This window comes from Ambystoma mexicanum, chromosome 3p (genome assembly GCF_040938575.1).
Source record: "Ambystoma mexicanum isolate Mex_15411 chromosome 3p, UKY_AmexF1_1, whole genome shotgun sequence".
NCBI classification, from domain to species: Eukaryota; Metazoa; Chordata; class Amphibia; order Caudata; family Ambystomatidae; genus Ambystoma; species Ambystoma mexicanum.
This window is the reverse complement of record NC_090925.1, coordinates 288,268,371-288,289,281: the sequence shown is the minus strand read 5'-3', so window position 1 is coordinate 288,289,281 and position 20,911 is coordinate 288,268,371. Positions and strand designations below refer to the sequence as shown.

General features: G+C 46.7%; 1 protein-coding gene across 1 annotated transcript; it reads right to left on the bottom strand.

Annotated features, from left to right (window-relative positions):
* Nucleotides 1-7,295: 7,295 nt before the first annotated feature.
* Nucleotides 7,296-20,606, bottom strand: PPDPF (pancreatic progenitor cell differentiation and proliferation factor). The gene is made up of 5 exons (XM_069650817.1): nt 20,441-20,606; nt 9,541-9,623; nt 8,794-8,871; nt 8,340-8,436; nt 7,296-7,686 (listed from the first exon to the last, which is right to left on the bottom strand). Exons 2-5 carry the CDS (start codon nt 9,593-9,595, stop codon nt 7,575-7,577), a joined length of 342 nt encoding a protein of 113 aa, XP_069506918.1. The 5' UTR covers nt 9,596-9,623; nt 20,441-20,606; the 3' UTR covers nt 7,296-7,574.
* Nucleotides 20,607-20,911: the final 305 nt, after the last annotated feature.

Below are 20,911 nucleotides of genomic sequence, written 5' to 3'. Positions count from 1 at the left end.
AGAGTCATAAGCTGCATGTGAGCACCGGGTGTGGCACTCGTAGGATAGCTGCTTCTTAGCAGTAGGTGTTGTAGTTGGGAGATCAGGAGTATGTGTTAGTTCTGGCAGGGCGAGACCGATTCTGGCTGTGTTAGGCCTGAGGAAAACACCAAGACTGGCGGGTGTGCAGCCATCCGTTTTTAGTTAGGATGATGGGGAGTATGTGGCAGGTGTTGGTATGAGCAAGCTATACCAAATGTGTCAAGTATCACTGTTCTAGTGAAGTGATGGTGTATAGGTGTAAGTGTGGTGATGTGATATGGTGGTTCAGTAGGTGCTTGAGATGGAGCCTGCATCTGAACCATTTAGTCTATCAGTTTTATTCATTCAGCCTGTGCAGTCGGCTTCGTATGTTCACACATTTCGCCTGGTTCTTTGGTTTATTAGTCATTCCATTCATTTGATCATTCGATCTTATCTACATAAACTGTTCGGCCATCTCCATCAGGTTCTGTCCACTACCCGTTCTGTTCATTTGTTCTGTTCATTCCATCCACTCCGTGAATTCCATCCGTGCTATGCACTCCATCAGATCCATGTACTTTATCCGTTTCATGCATTGCATGATCTCCCTCCATTATATCCACTCCATCAGTTCTATCCGTAATATCTACTCCATCCCTTCTATCCACTCCATTTGTTCCTATCCTTCCATGCACTCCAACCGTTCTTGCACAATGCCCATTCCCTGCCCTCTATTTGTTCCGTGCATTCCATCCATTGCACGTACTCCCTCAGTTCCATGCATTCCATCCGCTCCACACATCTAGGACTCGCTTGACCACAGCCAAACATTAGCAGGCACTCCTTGCCCATTGGAACTGCAGTCATGTTTCTGTGGTTGGACCTACGTGCACTAAAGTGTTCACAAACCTCTTCATTTATTTGGATTTATTTAAAGCGCACATCAGCCCGGGGGCATCGCAGCGCTGTTACATGAAGACATACATAATCTGGTTACAGTGGAAGGAAGATGGTTCCAAAGCAATTTTCATTACAGGACACATTTCGTATCAGACGTATGCGAGCTAGTGTAGCTGAAGGAGTGATGACGTTAGTTGAATAGAGTGGTTGAGGGATTTGCGAAAGGAGTACAGCGATGGTTTTGCTCCGAGTGAGTTGGGGAGGGCATTCCAGAAGTTAGGATCCATGTGTGGGAAGCCAATGCCGCCAGCTTTGGCTCTTCTTACAGTGGGTACTCGAGTTGGTTGGCGTGATGGCTTCTTCTGGGACGGATGGAGTTTTGTTATAGTTTCAGATAGGGGGTGCTGTGTGATTGATGCACCTGTGTGAGTGTAAGGATATTAAAGTTGATTCTTTCCTTGACTGGGAGCCAATGGACTAGTCTTCTGGCCTGTAAAATATGGTCAGTTTTGGGGATGTGTAGTGCAGCGCGGAGGGCGTTATTTTGCGCCATTTGGAGCCTGCTTAGGTTTTTTGTTGATGTGCCTGCCAGGAGGGCGTTGCAGTAGTCCAGTCTGGCTCCTATAGTAGCTCTGGCTATGGAGAGCCAGTTGGACATGGTAAGGTAGGGTTTTATGGCATAAATGAGTTTGGTGGTCAGAGCAGAAGCTGAGGCGATGGTTTGTCTGGTCATAGAGAGTGTGGCGTCAATGTATACTCCCAATGTCTTGACAGCAGATGAGACAGGTATGCTAATACTGTCAATCATGTGAGAATAATCGGGGCTGAGTTTAGTTAAGTGTTTCGCTGGGGGCTAGGATGATCATTTTGGTTTTGTCTCCGTTTAGGCAGAGACCATTGATAGCCATCCAGGTTTGGATAGTGGAGTAGATTTTGAGGAGGGCTTCTGAGTCTAGGTCGTAGTGTCCAGGGAGGGGGGGGGGATGAGCACTTGCGTGTCATCTGCATAGTTTGTGTAGGCTATGTTGAGGGAGTCCAATAAGTCAGAGGGGTTTGGTGAATAGGTTATAAAGGGTCTGCAGTGCAAGCCCCTTGTGGGACTCCACAATTTATAGTGGTTAGGGGATGGGGGGGCGGTGTCCCGGTCAGTACACTTTCATGGCCCTACCTTCAAGGAAGGATGTGATCCAAGTGGTTGCCTTGTGATAGAAGTGCACAGCATTGAAGAGGTGAGATGAGAGAATGCTGTGGTCGACCAGGTCAAATGCAGCAGAGCGGTCGAGTAGGAGGAGAGCAGGTTTGCCTGTGTCTATTATTTTGGTAATTTGATTCTTTAGCTCTAAAGGGCAGTTTCAGTCCCATGGCCTTTGCAGAAACCTGATAGTCTGCCTAGGATGGTGTTGGTTTCCAGGTAGTGTTGGATTTGATTGTGTGCAGCTTTGTCTAGGATTTTGAGGATAAAGGGGACAGTGGTGATGGGGCGATAGTTATTAGGGGAGGAAGGGTCGAGAGGATTTTTTCCAGGAGCGTTGAACCCAAGCTTTTTAGGCTTTGTGGTACAGTTCCAGATGCAAAAGAAGCATTGATGAAAGCCGTGATGATGGGGTGAGAGATTCTGAGCACTCTGAGGGCGGGCAGATATCCCCTTTGCAGGTGGAGGGTTTGATTATTTTCAGGAGGTCCTCTGAGACTTCTCTGAAAGCAAAAAAGGGGCGTTTGAGAGTGTTAGTGGGAGGTGTGGGCGAGCAGGTGGGGGTGTTGAGAGCTTTGCATTGGGAGGCTATTTTGTCTTGGAGTGTTTTAACTTTGAGGGCAGTCTGGATGCCTGTGCACCATGCTTCTTCCTTGATCTGGGCTGGAGGCAGGTGTGGAGAGTTCTTTGAATATGGAGAATATTTCTCTTGAATTGGCGCTGGCATTAGTGACTCTGATTTAGCGTGGAGTGAGATCTCTGAAATCTTTAAGCGAGGATTGGTTAGGCGCCGCTTGCCATCTGGATAGAGCTTTGCATTTCTTGGTGCGAAGGTCAGATAGTTCTTCAGTGAACCAAGAGTTGCAGTGCATTGATTTTTTCCCCCTTTTTCTTCTAGAGGGGCAATGAGTTCGATGGCTTGAGTGAGTGTGCTAGAGTAGATGTTGGCTAGAGAGGTAGGGTCATGGGTAAATGGAGGCTTGAGTTCAGGGATATCGAGGAGGGGCGAGGTTGGAAGCAGTGCGTTTTTGGGAGCTTCTTACTTTTGCGGGGGGCAGGAGTTAATGTTTTATGGGTGGGCGTGGTAGGAACGGGGAATTGAATGAAGTAATGATCCGTCCATGGGAGGGCTGAGATGAGGTAATTGCAGATGAGCAGTTATCAGCTAGCCCGTCAATGGATCTGCCTTCGTTATGAGTGGGTGCAGTAATTTTGGTTCGAACCACATGTTAGTTCTTTGGCTAAATTTGCGGCTGCTTGGTCCTTCGGGTCAGATAAGCCAAGGTTAATGTGCCAAAGGATGCTTTTGCGGTTGTTGCCTATGTTTTGGAGGAGTTGCTTTTGGTAGTCAAGGGGTGATCCTGGTGGTCTGTAGGTGATAAGAAGTTTATGGTGCAGTTAGGTGAAGGGGCTAGTTTAGCAGTGAGGAGATCAGCATTGTTGATTACACATTCTTATGGCGAGGGTGTCTTTGAAGATGAGGACGACGACGCCGCCACCTTTACAGTCCTGTCCGAGGATGGTATAGTTTTCAGGGAATGCAAGGTGGATGGACCTTGGAGCCAGGTTTCGGATATGGCAAGCAGGTCAAGATTGTGGGTGGTGATACGGTCATTGATTTCAATGGCATGGGCGTGGACAGAGTGCGCATTGATGAGAGCACATCTTAAATCTGGTTGTAGTGTGTTGGCATTGGGGTGCTGGTGGTGGACGGTGCGTGTTTGGGTGTGTGAGGCTGGGCATGATTGCAGCAGGATGGGTGCTAGGGTAATGAGCGTGGTCAGAAAGGTGAGGCTGGGCAGCTGATGCATGGGTGCGAGAGCTGAGTCTGTTCCTAAGGAGGGTGGGGTGCTGTGGCGAGCTAGGTGGTGTTTGGTGCGTGTTCTTAGTCTACAGAGCCTGAGGTGGAGTGGGTGATGTCCGATCGGAATGGTATGGTGGTTGAGTGGATTGGGGTGCAGACAATGGTGTGGTGTACGAGGTCAGATGGTGGGGTAGGGCATGGGTGAGTATGCTGGTCTGGGTGTGCAGGTGGCATGCTGCAGCTGGCTAGAATGGAGAGATATGAGGAAGGGAGGTGCGTAGGCGCTTTGGGGTAAGTGCCAAGGGGCTGCATTTGTAGACAGCAGATGTACAGGCAGGTAGACAATAACACAATAAATCAGGGCCGCTAGGGGCAGGCAGTGAACACAATAGATCAGGGCCATGTAGTATGGTAGTCAATTATAGTTTTCAGGCTGTTGAAGACTAGCTCGAGGGCAGTGCGGGAGAGGGGGGCGAGAGACGCTACACCTGAGATGTGAAAGGGTCAGGGGGGCCATTAGCTTACTAGCTGGAGGCTGCATGCGGAAAGAGTGTTGTGGCGTGTGTAGGACTCACCCAAGTTCCTTTGCGAGAGGAGGAGCGTGCGTGGGCAACATGACGGCCCCTGAGCACCGGAAACGCTCTGTCAGCTCAGTCAGCTGTTGGCCTTACTCCACCCACCGCCTGACGGTGATTGGGTGTGAGTAATGTGGATGGCCTCAACCAATGGGGATATTCCTGGATGCCTGGAGCCTTGGGGACTGGGTCAGGCAGATCCAGGCATCATGGCGGCAGCCATCTTGGAATTTCGTTCGCCACTCTGAACACTGAGCGGAACGGCACCACAATCAATGAGGAATTAAGAGGGGGAAAGCGGCCCTTGCCGATCTGGAGGCTGGTGGTGGTGGGGGTAGGCAGCAGGCATAGAGTGGCTGCATGGCTGCACGTGGAGTGCCTGGCCTGACCTCTACCTCCTAGACCTTTCTGCTTAGGATCCTGCAACATGAGGCAGGGCGCACCTGCTCCGTCAGATGGCATGACTGTCCTCACAAGACACCCTGCAAACTCTTCCTATAGAGAAGAGTAGATGCCAGATGTACCCTGCTCTGTCCAAAAAGATTCAAGCAATTTACTATTAATTACAAAAGAGCACACGAATGGCATGCCAGTGTGTAGTTACAACAGATGGCAACTCTGGAAATCAAGCTAGGTGGGCAAACTTTACAGAGGGGCCGTTGAGGGAGATGTGGGGGCAGCTGCACTGGTAACAGCAATCCAGATGCCCCATGACCACTTAATAAGTCTTCTTAACACAGGGGAGTTCGAATGTTATGCCGACAAGCAACATGCAGGATTGCGTGCGGTTGCTAACACTCAGGCACCAGGAGTCCTCCTCCTGTGAAGGAGACATCTGGGACAAGTCAACCCACTTGACTAGACAAGTACCTAGTGGTGTCATACCCATAGAAAGAGGAAAAACAGGGCTGCTCTTAAACAGCACTAGACCTACAAGGGGGCAGGACTCGCTTCCAGAAGAAAACATTTTTTGAGCAAAAGCAATTAAAATCCGGGTTCATTGTAGCAAGGTAAATTGCTGGGGTATGGAACGGATCTTTGCCTCTGCAAGGCCAATCCAGGTAGTAAGCCTACAGAAGGCTCTTGATGCTTAGCCATGCCCATACAGCCCTCATGGGTTCGATTTAAGGCAGTGACAGAGAAGCCCATTAAAACAATACTGCAACCGCTGAGTAGGGCAATCTTAATTTCCAGGGCATAGTGGTCTGTCAGACCCATTCAGCACTCGGTGTGCAATTTCATGCATATGGAGGACACAATAGACAAGTCCAGATCTGTGTACACTTGCATGAGCAAAGGACTGCCAATTAACTAACTGGAGTTGGTGTATGATAGTCACATGGTCTTAGAAGTCAATTAAAAGCAGACAACTATGACCTCAACACGAGGTCTAGTTTTCTTGAAAACTATTCCCTGCTGGCAGGCAGCTTTACAAAGAAGAATGTGTTGCCGCTAGGGCTTGCAAGTTATTGGAACAAAGCTACTTCCAATGGGAGCCATCAGGACACGGTTTCTTCTTGTGGATGCTGGTTAGTATTAAACTTTATGGTACTGTGTGGGGGAGCACCCACATGGAGGACATAGCAGGGTTCGAGTAGTGGTGGTTAGCACTTGTGGAATTTGTGTAGTACTGCAAGTGCACTCTTGGCTTTCTTCCATTGAAGTAGAACCATGGTCAGTAAATAAAACAAGTTCAATGGCACAAATCTGGGTAGGCCAAGCAATGTAGTCATTATAGCATTCAAAGTGTTCCTTTTGACAGCCATTAAGACAGAACTTCTTGCAGAGATGGCAAAGCATTTGGGACACAAACGTCGAGGTGGGATAGAGGGAACAACATAGTTGCGAATTACACTTGGACTGCGTGCGTTACTAACACGACATTTTCTAGAAACCCCCAGCCCAAGGAAACACCCATCACTGCATGCGCAAGCAGAGGCTCGCCAACGGGTAGTGACACATGTGGTCACCAATTGGCATGCATAAATCAGTGGACATTCCCCCTGCTAGGGTCAGATCATGTGCCCAGTGTGTAATTGGACAGTCGCCGCAAGCCGTTGTCATCAGTTGGTTGGGCAAGGAAAGTAGTAATACATTCTGTGAGGAATACATGGAAATGAATTCTGTGTAAAGTGAGAAAAGGGTCCAATCAAGAGCAAAAATGGAAATCAAATGCATGGAGGAAGGAACACAAAAGTAAGAGCACGGCGAGGGCACAGTAAGTGTGGTCAATCCTATTGTCACGTGACTTCTGGAGTCAATTGCGCCCCCCACCCCCAGACCCATAGGCCATCCAAGACCCATTTCAACCAATACATGTATTCGTGGATCATAAGCACACATTCTACATGTGTCAAGCCATTACGAATGCTGTAGTTCCTAGTAGGCGGCAACTATGTCAGCCATTTTACTGTACCCCAAAGGTTTGTTCCTACTCAAGTAGGAAGTGACCTTGGCCTGGCTGCTAATGCAAGGGTATAAATCCAGGCCATCCCCGTCTCCCCCCCCGCATTTTGTATGAAGTAATTTCAGCAGCATCTCCACATTCTATAAACCGCTTCGTTTGCCATTTTGGGGAGAAACAAAAAAATAAGGTTCGTGGATGGCCCTCGCCAGGCAAAGACATGAGCTGCCAATTTTGCCACCAGCGTTTTTCCCTCTAGGCAATAGCTGCATAATTGCTATTCCACACCCCCCCCACCTCATTCATACATACATACATACATACATAGAAGCAGGCTTCAAATAGTTCCAGGTTGGGAAGAAGGTCTAAGCACGAGAAGCTTACCTGGGAGAGTGTAGAAGAAACAGATCACACTGCTTTTGACTGCTTACATTTATTAGTCTGTAACACATAAATCAAAGGCCCCTCAGGCCGAAGTAGAAAAATAATGAATGTTACTTTTGTGGTACAAACAAAACAAAAACGGGGTTTCAAATTGGGTGTAACTACTCCTACATGTCAAGCAGCCATGAAAATAAGAAGGGAGGGGAAGGGTAGGGTGGGTGTGGGGGGAGGGAATGGACAATGGGCGCTGTCTCCTAGCGTTATTCTTGAAAGTTGCAACCAGACTCGGTGTGGGAATGCACTGGGGTCTGTTCACGCCGGGGGCCCAGATGGTTTGCTGGGCTCACTGGCATGGCGCTTTCTCATCACCTCTTGAGCCAGACCGCACGAGATCACGCCATTGGTCACCCGGAATGTTCCTGAACTGCAAGCAAAAGACATTAGATTAGTAAGACACGCACTACCCTTTCAAAGCAGTCACAGCAAAGCTAGTAAAAGCATCAAGCCACCATACAAAAAGAGGTTCCAACTCAGACAAGCCTGCCAGTGGCAATAGAGCACAACAGGTCTATACTGTTTTACCTAGCACCAACTATTAGGATGACAATCCCCAAAACTTCGTCAAACCTAATACAGGGGCGCCATTAAAGTATGTTCCATTCAGAGAATGTCACAAGACCAACAAAAAAGTAGCCTGAAGCACATTTGAGGATAAACTAAAGGCAGGACAGTCTACTAGGGCGTCAGAATCTAGGTTCACAGAGATACGGCTGATCTTCCCTACCACTGACCAGCACAGATAGCACAGGCCAAACCACAGCAAGTTTTAGGGTGGCCCATGTAAAAACAGGTAGCTCCATAGGATACATCTGGTGTGGATATTCTGAAAACATGGGGAGGGGAGGTTGAATTAAGACCCAGATGGAAACCTTGGAAAACAGTCATGTTGCTGTAAGGTTTAATTAGTGTATGGCATTGTTCCTCTAGCAACTATACTGTTCATTTTAACCATCAATGCAGTATTAGCATAGAGCTTTGCATCATTGTCCACTACGCATATCAATACACGACACGTACTTCTCTGGGGTCTCCGATACCGTTGTCATGACCGGATGTGTTGGTTTCCCGAAGAAGAAGCTAGCCCACCAGTGACCAGGGTCTGCTTTGGGTAGACCTGCAAGGAAAATAGTACAAAGACCTTGAATGCCATCAACTGGATTAACAGACTGTTCTGACCATGGACATACTAGACTACAGCAGAGGCAAATGTCATATGGGAAGACATGACTTGAAGGGCTAGGACAGCAGCAAGCAGATGACAATTTTCCATGTTGTCACCCCCATATCCCACTCTCCGCCCTTTTCTTCCATAAAACATTTAACGAAAAAGATTGCATGCATGGTGCAGTCAGTCAACAGAACATGTTGACTAATTTAAGTGTAGGTTGTCACCAACGCAAGTAGCATGCTATACCACATCCCATAAACTAAGGGCACTTGTTGAGAAGGTTATAACAGATAGAAGTCTTACCTGGGTGGTGGGGGATAACTTCGCCAGAGTACTCAACACTACCACAGGAGCTGTTACTGGAAGTAGAACCCAGACGTCCTGGAGGAAAAATTTAAAGTCTCAAGCAGGTACAACATCCCTGTATTCTTTCAGAAAATAAAATTACTGACACATAATGACTGACCAAATTGCATGAGAATCAACAAGTTTTGTTTTCATGCTGAAACTACTGATCAGGTCGTTTAACCAACAGGCATAAAACATTGCTGGGGAATGAAATGCTTACAAACTCAACTTGTTCTAAACCACCATGACCCAGACAGACACCAACCTATCAGATAATCACTACATTCTCTCCAAACCAGCCAAAGCTCTGCCGGTGCAAAGCCACTACTACATTCTAACACTCGCCCAAGCTTACAGAAACCCACATTTCCTCATGCATTCAAACACAAGACCCGAGATCAAAACCCAAAGCTTACCACAACCCCAGAGACAACGCCCAGACAAAGAACCAGACAACTGATCAGCCCAAATACACCACACCCTTGCCTCCTAGCACAGAAGCCGGTCGCCAATAGTCAGCTGCACTAGGTAACCAAATGCATTTAGGAGGAAACATTGTTGATGGGTTAAACAATGGGTAAAGGACATCCAGTATACGAGTCATCCATTAGGAGACCAGGCCAAGACCATCATGGCATGTGCAAAATACACCAAGGCAAATCCGATTGCATAAACCACCCAATGATAACTCTGCCCACTCACTTCTGTAGTAGTCGTGGGTTGCAACGAGCGAGCCGCTAGATGGGATGGATGCCATTTTGCTTGGTGTTCTTGAATGTTAGTTTCTGCAAAAGAAAGAATAGTTAGTTGCCAAATGTCTAGATGGCAAAGTATCAGATTTATGCTGATAAATCAGTGACCAGTGCAACTGAACAGTAATGTGATAATGATCAAATGGCACAAAATTAAAATTGGCCAAAGACTTCAGTTCAATGCTCATAATGGCACCAATGCCAAGTAGATGCCATTGCAGGGGAAGCCAAGAAGGTTGTTAGGTATTCCCAACTGATACCAGTATCACTTTCAAAAGTGACAGTCCCACATGAAGGCAAGTGAACCAATTTATGCCTCCTACCAGCAACCTTTCATAAGGTGGCATTAAAGCACAATTATCCAGAACCAGTGGTGCATATCAAACACAATAAGTTTAACTAGTGATAGGACTACGTGCATGTAGAGAATGCAGTATTGGGATAACACTTCACCCTCATTTCCCTTCCTCCTCCCCCTCTCTCACTGATCAATTGCTCTGCTTATTGGTTGGTAAATTGCTTCTTGGTTATAGTGTTCTATGTATCTGGTATAATGTAAAGGTCTTTGGATGAAAGCGCTATATAAATAAAAAATACAATACAAATATGCCAGATAATTAGATACTTGTCTTTAACACCATAGGGCAATTCTAAACTATTTCACTAGACAGACTACGTAACCCATGAAGTCTTGCTTCCACATAGAGAAGGTGGTATGGGGCAATGCAAAGTCACTGTTGTGGCATCACCATGTTTGTGTGGTTAGGTTTTTGCCCAGTCAGACCAACATGGTGAAATGGGTGATCTCATGGTGGTAGACCTTCATGTCAGACAACTGCCAGGGGCAGTTTTCCAGTGAGCACAAGTAATGTGGCGAAGCCATCGGTCCGTGAACTGTATGCAGCTCATGGAGAGCTACTTTAGGGTACTGTGACACCAACTATGGGTGCCAAGACTGCAGATACATGGCCGAGTGTGTATGGGTGGGGATCTATGGTCTTCTCAAAGACACAGGGAGGGGGATCCAGTGCTCCTACCATGCCCTCACCAACAATGTCGGGAGGAGGGTTCTATTCTGCTCAATAGAAGGGGTAACCAGGTAAGGCCAGGTTGCGACCTTACCTATGGCGGAACACTGAGCTGGCAACGATGCAGGAATCTGGCAGGTTAAATTAACACCAAGAACTCCAGTCACATGGACGTGAAAGTATGCCTAGGCTATCACTATTAAAAAAGTACCACAAGATGCATGAAACACAATACATCACAAAATGCTCCCTCGTCTAATTAACTAATCTTGACACACACTGTCACTTCACTTGGTACTGTATATCAATGTTCCTCAATGGTTCTGGGGCTAGTCCTCATTTGAGCTCAGATGTCGATTTATCTTTATATGACAATAGGACCGCAGAGTGAAGGATAGTCTCAGTGTTAATCCTCTTATGAATTCACTAAAGCACCTGCATTGCTTAATGCAGAGGTAGTGTACCTTAGCTGAAATTAACTTGTGCCATTTAAAGAGTCCTGGTTACACGAGGCCTTTGGCCCTTCTTATTAGCTACTCCAGTGGGCTATGGTGCATTTCGTACAGAGAAACAGGGCCCTCCCTTAGTCCTTAAAATTCAACTGATCTCCAATACCACATTTAATCCCTTGCTTTTACATAGGCCACCCACCACAATGCCAGATTTTCCAGAGAAAATCTTAGTATGCCGTTATCCATGTTGAAATCATCTTCGAAGTCCTCATGGGCGATTTTAATCTTTGGTTTTCAGATAGTTCTGATCAGGTGGCATTGCGAATGGGCTCTGCAATTAGAGAGTTGGGCTTCTCAGCAGGTATCCAAACCTACCCATATTAAGGGTAATATTTTGGGCTGGCTCTAGACCGTCAAATCGGTTAGCTTAAAAGTTTGACCTGGTCTGTGGTCAAGTCAATCTTCCTGGTATGACCATCACAGATTAAGATTAAACCAGCTAGGGCCACATCCTCGAACATGCACAAATGGTCATTGTAATCCAAGGGTCCTCTTAGCCTTCCATCTTTGATCAGTAATTGTGCAATCTTAAAGGATACATGGTACACGCGAGATGCAGGAGCTGAAGATCATGGAGGAAATGTTAATAGCTGGCTTAAATCTACTCAGCTGAAGATAAAGCTCTACATTATAGAGTGGCTAAGAATCAGTGATTCTACTGGGAAGTGGTTTGAAGCCAGACTGGTCATGGTTGCCAGGTGCCTGATAACATAGGAGCCAACCATCTCGCTCCAACTTTAGTGGGCAAAGTCCCCTTTAAATTACTGTCATTGAAGTCAAGAGGCCAGTTCTCTTGCACAGCTAAGGTTTTCATGCTATTGGAAGTACTTTCAGGCTACCGACAAATAACACTCATGCCCACGATTCGTTTATTGTCGAAAAGAGCCACAATTAGGTCTTTGAAAGTGTGACACTCCCATTTTAGTGAAAAAGAACGAAATCATCAAGATTACTCTTAAGATTCAGGAATTGGGATAAGGGGTAGGGAGGGCAAAGCCAACAGCAGGATGCCGAGAAGATTTGGATAGTCTGAGAATTTGGTTAATATCTCATGAAGCATGGATTTAAGGGTTTGCAGGTGAATGCGGTCTCAGAGCCTGTATGGGTAACATTATGCTAGGGATAAAGCAGCCTTTTTTCCAATGAAACTTCTAGAGGAAGGGGCTACTAAACAAAAAAGGTAATTAGTTTTACCCCTGGTTATCTTTTCGTGGGGCAAGCAATTCAAGGGCACCGGGCCCAAACAATGCATCCCACAAACTATTTAAGACAAATCCTCAGTTAAGCAACCACAGTCCCTCCTTTTAGTTGCCATCCATCATCTTGGAGAAAATGCCTTTGTTGTCGTTATACCTATAAGAGTGGTTCCTGCTCAGACCCCCAGAACTAATGCCCCATATCCATTCTTGACGCAGAAATCAAAGCATCAGGTCTCTTAAAACATCTTTAGTATTGGGCAGATATGGCAAATTCAGGAAATCCCTTTGTTTTGTTTTTAAAGTGCCGTCAAGATCTTGTCAATGGCAGATGTGACAAATCCATTCATGTAGCCATGATCGACGATAGCTCTGCGTACTTGTAAATAGGAACCTTTTATTGTCAAAACTAAACAACCGGCGTATCCCTGTTGGGCTTTTGAAACGCATCATACGGCTAGACTACTGCATGTTAGTGCCAGCTAGGTTAAACAATGGGACCATGCCCCACGGGATTCCCATTGAGAATCGCATGGGGATTAAGACAGGGGTGCATTTGTATATGATGTGGGGGAAGAAATGGAGCTGTGTTCATTTAGCCCAAACAGGAAACTTGGATGGCCTATGCTGACTAACTTTTTCTTATTGTTGGACTGTACGGCAGTCGGGTTGCAACTACTGACTGCCTTTGAAGGTTTTGAACTGTAAAATGTCTTAAAAAAAGATTGCAGTCAAAATAATATGGTTAGAGGAAATAGGGTGGAGTCCCTTTGGAGAAAGGGTTTCTACATCCCTGGTTCTCAGATCATGCCGATATGGGACTGATCTAAAGCCAGGTATTGTAATTACTCCTTGATCCCACTAGTTATGTACTATATCGGCACTGTCCTCCCAAAATCCTATGGAATTGAAATGTAACCAGTGGGTCCTTCAAAATTCTAGGAAGTAAATAAGGTTCTCAGCAGCTCAAATTGTGCCAACTAAGAATTTTGGCAGATTAAAAATTGTTGGCGCCGACCAAATTCACTATACATTTATTGGTCATTTGTTAATAGTGGGACAAAAAAAAATATGGAACATGGTCATTCAGTTTTAAAAGTAATTAGCTTTTCTGGGCTAGAGTCGGGGAGTGCCTCCTATAAAGGTAATGAAACAAAATGGTGCTCTATAACAGACAGGTTGTAGAGGTAGAGACAGTAGATGCAGCATCACACGAACATAATGGGGCCACTTGCTCCGAGATTTAGATGAGATTTTACAAAAAATTTGATGGACCCAATGCAGAACTCAGGAGGTTCTGGGGAGAGGAGGCAATTAACTGTCAGTAGTCGTTTCTGTGGAATAGATTACTGAAACGTTGGAGCATTTGATTAGGTTTGTCTAGTTTTTTTGCAAAATGTGTTACAGGCAGACAGCCAATAACTGGTTTAGGAAAAGCTGTCCAGAGTGGCACTTCCATCTCATTGGCTACAGCTGTTGCTGGTTTGGTAATTAGTTTTGCTTATATTGGCCCCGTCATGCAGATAATTCCCATCTAGGTTAATCCAATTTAACGTTCACTGTTGTGATCCTTTTTTACTTCAACTCTTCGTTTCCTCACCCCCCCCCCTCTTCATAATAGTATTGATATGGATTGTTTAATATTCAACGATGTTTAGTCAACAAGGTGGCATACCACCCAAATACCTACATAAGAGCATGAGTTCCACCCAACATGGCTCTGCAAGCTTACAGAGCTGGGGCATAGCACCGATAAGACCCAAAGCAAAAACGTCCCTCTGGTTGCCAATGTTGAGTGGAACACTCATTCAGTTCAGTGTCAGCTTTGCAGGGGTGTGGTAAGATTTGCCTAAGTAATATAAGTGCTAATAGCAAACGAAAGCCGCCAGTGAAGGTGTGGGAGGATACTCCCAGGGGTTAATGAGCGAGCTAAAGCTTTCCCACCCCTTCATTTCCGAGGAGGGGGCGGTCCAAGGTACACGAGTAAAACCAAGGAATTAATTTGTACAGCATGCATGGAAGAGGGTTATACACAAGTAGACTTGCAAAACTAATGTTTATAGTGCTCGACATTTCTCTGGGTTGTACTAGGCCATGTGATAGGGCACTCATTACTCATTTTATTACCGTTGGAAGGACGAGGAGCCGAGTCAGTCCTGCGGGGATTGCAACTTTCTAAGGGCAGGCTGGCACCACCCGAGTGGCAACATGGACTGGGTTCAAATATAAATTTGAGAGCTGCGTTCCATGAAATCGGAACATGCACGTATGCAAGATGACTCATGGGACGAAGCACTGCATTAAAGTTCTCCATCCAGCTCAGAACGGCCCGCCCACACCTTGGTAGACTCGGCTATTGGCAGAAGCAGGCCAGTGGGCGCTTAGGAAGTACTCGTTCTTGGAAGCCATCTACGGCAGTATGCAAGTTATACCGATGAGACATGGCAGACGCCAGAGTCACCGATGCGACGCATGTATGGCCACTTAGGACATGGTTCACCTGCCAACCGCATAAACGTGTCAAATAGCAGGTGTGGCAACAAACAGCTGCGATATAAATTCACGATTAAACAGTCTAATCGAAGCAAGGCGTTAGCCCAGTCCACAACAAACTTCCACGCTGCAAGACCTGGCAGTGGATGCAATCATCGACACCCTGCCAACCACAATTGAACCAATAGATCCCCCCCCCCCCATCCTAGAGCCAGGGCTTTAAGTGGGGTAAGAAATCGAGGGGGGGCCCTCATTTGGGGGCGTGGCTTGTGGGGGGCGTGGCCTAAAACGTACGCAAATCGTAAGGTATGCACACACATATATATGCATGTTATATATCTGTGTGCGTACCTTACTATGGTTTGTGTACTTTGCAAGCCATCTTTTCTAAACATAGAAATATGTATTTCTATGTTTAGAAAAGATGGCTTGCAAAGTACACAAACCATAGTAAGGTACGCACACAGGTATATAACATGCATATATGTGTGTGTGTGCATACCTTACGGTTTGCCTACTTTTCAGGCCATTTTTTTAAAAAAACATTTCGGTTTTATAAAAGATGGCTTTGAAAGTACACAATTCAAGCCATCTTTTATAAAGCTTTGACTACGGACAAAATTGTCCGTCGGCAAAGGTTTATAAAAGATGGCTTGAATTGTGTACTTTTCAAGCCATCTTTCATAAACCTCGAAAAATATCAAGGAATCCCCAGGTCCGCCGAGGGTTAAAGACGCCTCGGCGACCTGGGGAAACAAAGGGACAGTAACTGCCTCTGGTGACCCCTCGCGCGAGAGGTCACCAGAGGCAGTTACTATGATTTACAGAAGTGGCAGCCAGGCACAGCATTGCTGTGGCTGGCTGCCACTTCTGTCAGATCGCCTGACTTCATGGCAGGCGCATATCCCGTCGCGGCTGCTGCCGCGACGGGATAATGCATCCCGCCAATGTTGCGTGTGGTGGGACGGGGGCCCCGGCAGGGCCCCGGCTCAGTCCCACTTTTTGGAGACTGCCGGGGCCCGGCCCCGGCAGGCCCCGGCCCACTTAAAGCCCTGCCTAGAGCAGTCCACAATTTTACTAGACTGTACATTGTGAAGCGTGCATTCAAGTTGACATGACCCCACTACCAGAATTGTTGCAAAGAAGGGAAACACGTGCTTTTAACGGCAACTCTCGTAACCACCCATGCCATGCTTGTGATCTTAGGCCAACATCTTAAAATAGAAAGCCACCCTGAGAACACTGGAACTCGATCCCCGTGTCGGCTCGGAATGCCCCCACAATCAAAACATGGCTCCGAGCAAGGGTTAATGCCAATGGACGCACAAACCCCGCAGTACATTGCGCAGCGCTCTGCTGCTCTCAAGCTAGGCCCAAGCTTTAAACAGGAGTTAATCCTACTCTACTCGCCCATACACTGCATAGGGTGAATATTCGGAGCTTTGTTATTATGCGGGATGTTCATTCTCACTCCAAGACTGAGCCAACAATGGAGCTGGGTGATCATGTTTGCGCTACATCTAGGCTTGGCTGGCCAAGGCCGCTCAGCTTCACATAGCAGCATAACTGCTAACAAAGTGAACAGGTTAGATTGATCCGTGCAAACAGTTAAGTATGTTCACCTGCACAACCAGGCATACTGCAGTGTGCCCCACATAATGCTCTGTACCTGCCACTCAGTTATTGCAGAGTCAATGCCATGCTAGGTACAGGCATGGTAGAACATGCATGTCTAATATGCTACCTAAACGAGGGCAGCCATATACACCAGCTTTAGTAAAAACCAATTGCCTCGACCTTTCCTAAATTGCCATCACAGCATTAAAACGAGGAATTAGAAATTAGCTACACACAAAAGACACTTTGCCAGTTACGAATCACCTCCACTAGACTAGTGGTAGCTGGGCAAAGTAACAACCGTGTACAAGTTTTACTCCACATTTCAATAACGAGAGTTAAGGCAACGAATAGCAAGTCGTTCATTATGTCCAGTTGCAAGGAGTCTCCTGCTTTTATTATAAGGGTATTTAATGAGGGGGAGCCTAGCTTCGGGAAGCTACGAAGCGCTTTGCTAGCATCGGGAGGGCAGGGACCCAAGGTTCGGGAGTAGAGAAGCAGCGAGGGAATCAACAAGGGGTGGAGGGCAATTGATGCAGATCACCCAGTGTCAGGTATGGCATAGAGGGGAGTGGCCATTGCGCACACCTAGGAAGGGAGGAGCCACCATTCAGTGAAGGGGAGGCTCTTTAGCTCCTTCCTGAACTGAAGAAGCGAGGGGGCGAGTCCCTACAAGATCCTGGTTAGGTGGACACCAGTAGCTACTTTTTTACTAACTTGGGGTATATGCAAAAATGAGCTGTGAGCAACTCTGGAAGTGTGCAGTAACGAGTCATTAGGGCACATACAGAAGCGAACATAACGGACAAGTAAAATTGGCCTCTGAAGTTAAATATGTCTCAGTGGACCACCCCCCCCCCCCACCTGCTCTTCTGGGACCTCGTTTATTGACTATGCACACGCCGGAACGAGGCTCGTGCATGCTATGCAACAAAGCAGTGGAACTAGGGCCCAACACCACTTCTAGGAATTCAGTATTGTACCAGTCTGTACAGAATGAGTTTCACGGGTCCAAGACGTCACCAAGGAGACTCACGAACAGCATTACACATAAGAGGCAGGTCTCATTGGCACACCATTTGCAGTGCGAACTATGGAGAGGACAATTTGTCCATTTCGAAATCAGGCCAGGTGACTTGGTAACATTTCCTTTGAATCCTGTAAGCATGGTCCTTCTAGGCTAGTAGGGATGTAACGGTATACCGTTAAAGATACAGTGAACCAACAATAATAACTGTCACATTGTTTATACCGGTATACCGTTAAGTGTGCTTTTCAATCTGATTTGGAAAGGCTGTAACGTAAAGAGTGCGCGTGTCTGTATGCGCACAAGCATATACTACAATCAGCCTCCATTGATCTGTGGCATGCAGGCTATCAATATGGCAACATGTTCATCTTCACCAGTAGCCAGTGGGGGAGCTAAAAGCCTAAATGACCACTTAAGAAAAGCTGTTCTCCACACGTGTGTTTGTATTTGGTGGAGGCAAGGGGTGGCATTTCAGTGGAAAGTACGTTGAAAAGCCCAATTCTGACCCTTGGTGCTTGGTTTTGTTTGTGATGATAAATCTGTCAATTTATGACCTTTTAAGAAAATATTTGTTAAGATTAGTTCACTCCTTCTATACTGTGATAACCATGATATACCGTCATTTGACAAGAAGGTTATCGTACCGTCATAAAACTAATACCGTGACACCCCTAGTGACCAGGCGCCCTGGTTCTGCCAGGACGGTCCCAGAATTTGGTGCTCGGTCCCCCTTTCTCACCATCAGGTTTCCATTGGAAACTGCAGTGGTCCTGGTTTTTGGTAGTAGGTCTTCATAGCTGGCAGACAGGAATGTACAATCTCGCACCGAAGAAATGCTGCATTTTACAAGATAGCTTGTGATAAATTAATTGTGTTTATTTGAACTGTAACACTTAAACCCCCTTCTATTTCAACCGCTACTGCCTTGACAGCCAGTTTCAAGAGTAAATCCTACTTTTAGGTTAGGTCCCCTATCCCGTTTTTTTTTTACTTTATTAATCTGGTCACCATATTCTAGGCGTTAAGACATTAAAAGGAAATCTAGAAACAAGCATCTGCTCAGCCAACAAGTTTTAGTTATGCTAAAAATGGAACTCATTGGCCACAGAGCCAGATGGCGGAGCGCCCCACGTGCCATATATAGTCTTTGCTCCCTCTGGTACCAACCTCTACACAAATCAAAAGTATGTAGCCTCACTGCACCATGCAGTAGCCAAAACTAACCATACTTTAGTACTTGGACACTTCGAAGGACACCTGCTAACCAGCGTAAGATCCAGGAGCTTACCCACCGAAACTCACACGCACTTCAAGGAGCTGGCGGCTTTGATAAGTCCTGCATTCTTCTGAAATCAGTCCCCTCGATGAAGCACGAGTTGCTGGAGTGTAACAACTTCTGAACAGGATCTATCCCAAGGCCAAGTTATCACATGCACAGCAACTACACACCATTTAAACACTTAGTGGACTCGGCAGAGACAACGTAATACAGAAACCGCCTCACATGTAGCAGTCCAGCTTGGTGGTATCACACGTCCTGTAATGGAGACATGTTTCTTAGGACGAGTAGTGCGACGGATTAAAACTGCAAAGCCCACCTCCCATTAGTCGCTCAAACGGGTTGCTTACTGAAATCACAAGACAGGTTTCAAATATAACATTTCAGACATACGTACGTTCCCACAAAGTCCTTTGCTTTAATGCAAATCGCCAGGATTGGGTACTACTAAAAATTACTATACTGCGTGACCTGGCCTGGGTCCACGCCCCTCGCTGCACCACCCCTTACTCCACACCTCTCCAAGGAGAGGGTTCCCCCAGTGAACTGTTCCCATTTCCAGCACTGCCGCTACCGGTTGCCACAATAGTATGTCATAGAGAGGCAGAGCCTCAAAGTTTACCACGCCCAGTTTAGAAAGCGTCCCCTCCCATCACCAGTTGCTCTCGCCCCAAAATGTAGGTTTCGTTGAGCCCCTGGTCTGGATATACTAGACAAAAAAGTTCTCAGTTGGTGACAGGTAAGACACAGGCTACAAGCAGAGACCCAAGACTTCAACTTTGCGCCATCACGGTCGCAAGGAAATAGCCTTTGTTGACAAAAGGCCGCCGAATCCTACCCTCCCCCTCTCCGCCCGCAGTCTGAATCTTCCTAGCAGCAGCCTTCACCAGTGACAAAACCAGCCTGAACCGGCTGTGGCTGGGAGCCCCCACCCTCTCCCACCACTTCCGAGTAAACTGAGAGCCATGTCTGTCCGGGGAATAACAGCGGCGCATATTAAGGAAACGTGCAGGTTTGTTTCTGCGAACACAACAGCATGGCAGGATACAAGGACAATGGCAGGGTGGCACCGCTAGCCATTCTACACCTAACTGAGGAGGGGGCTCCCTCGCACGGCGACGATGGGACAATCTACAGACACCATTACACGCTCATTGTCATTACACTCGGCGGCGGGTTCAAGTCAGGCAACAAGACCAGTTTTCAGTAAAAAACACTTATGATTATATGTTCCCAAAAAAAGAGACATCAATTTGGGGTTAATCGTAACATTGGATTTCCCTTCCCTGGTACTGCAACCGCAGCAACACGTGGGTGGATTTAGGATTAGGCATGCAAAGGTTGTCATTTATTCGATAAGATCACCGATTAAACACTCAAACTTAATCAAAAGCGAAACAAAAAAAAAAACATTTATAAAGAAACAATCTGCTGCATTCTTGGCGCCCCAAGAGCTGTAACACTGCATACAGGAACCCGCTCGTGACACGTAATGACTCTTCCACTGGTGAAAGAACCGAGGTCCTGCAGGCGACGACCAGATCTTACCGCCGAACACCCGAAAACAACAACTGGCTACACTAATAGATGCTTTAAAAGCCCCAAAACGTCCCCCATCTTAAACTCTTCCCTCCCACACAGGTCTGCAACAGGCACAGAACACAGCCAGCCGCTTGTGCCACGTCACCGCCATACCTTAATGTCGGATGTTCTGTGATGTTTTCTTTTGGCACCCAGCAGCAGCGACCTCGGTTGGCACACGGCTCGGGAGAGCAAACGCTAGGCAACAGAGCCCATTTGTAAAGGAGATGCTGGGAGTATACTCCACTGCCACGAGACTCACTTAGCTTTTCTAGTTATGAAAGGTGAATGGCACGGTGCTTGGTTATATGGGATAGGGAGTGGGCGGAGCCAGTGTCATGTGGACTGTACCACTATAGACATGGGGGTTCCACCCTTCGCTCTCTCATAAACTCTCCGGTTCATGGCTAATCTAAAATCGGTTTGGGATTAACTGTTCCCTTGTAGTAGGAAATTACACAACTGTGTAAAGACTTTTTGTAGGGCGAGCGTGTGGGGCCCACGCATTACAAATCCGTTCAATTCCTTTCCTACCCAAACTTCCTAACCAGTGAGCTACCCTTGTGACAAGCCAAGCAGAGGAAC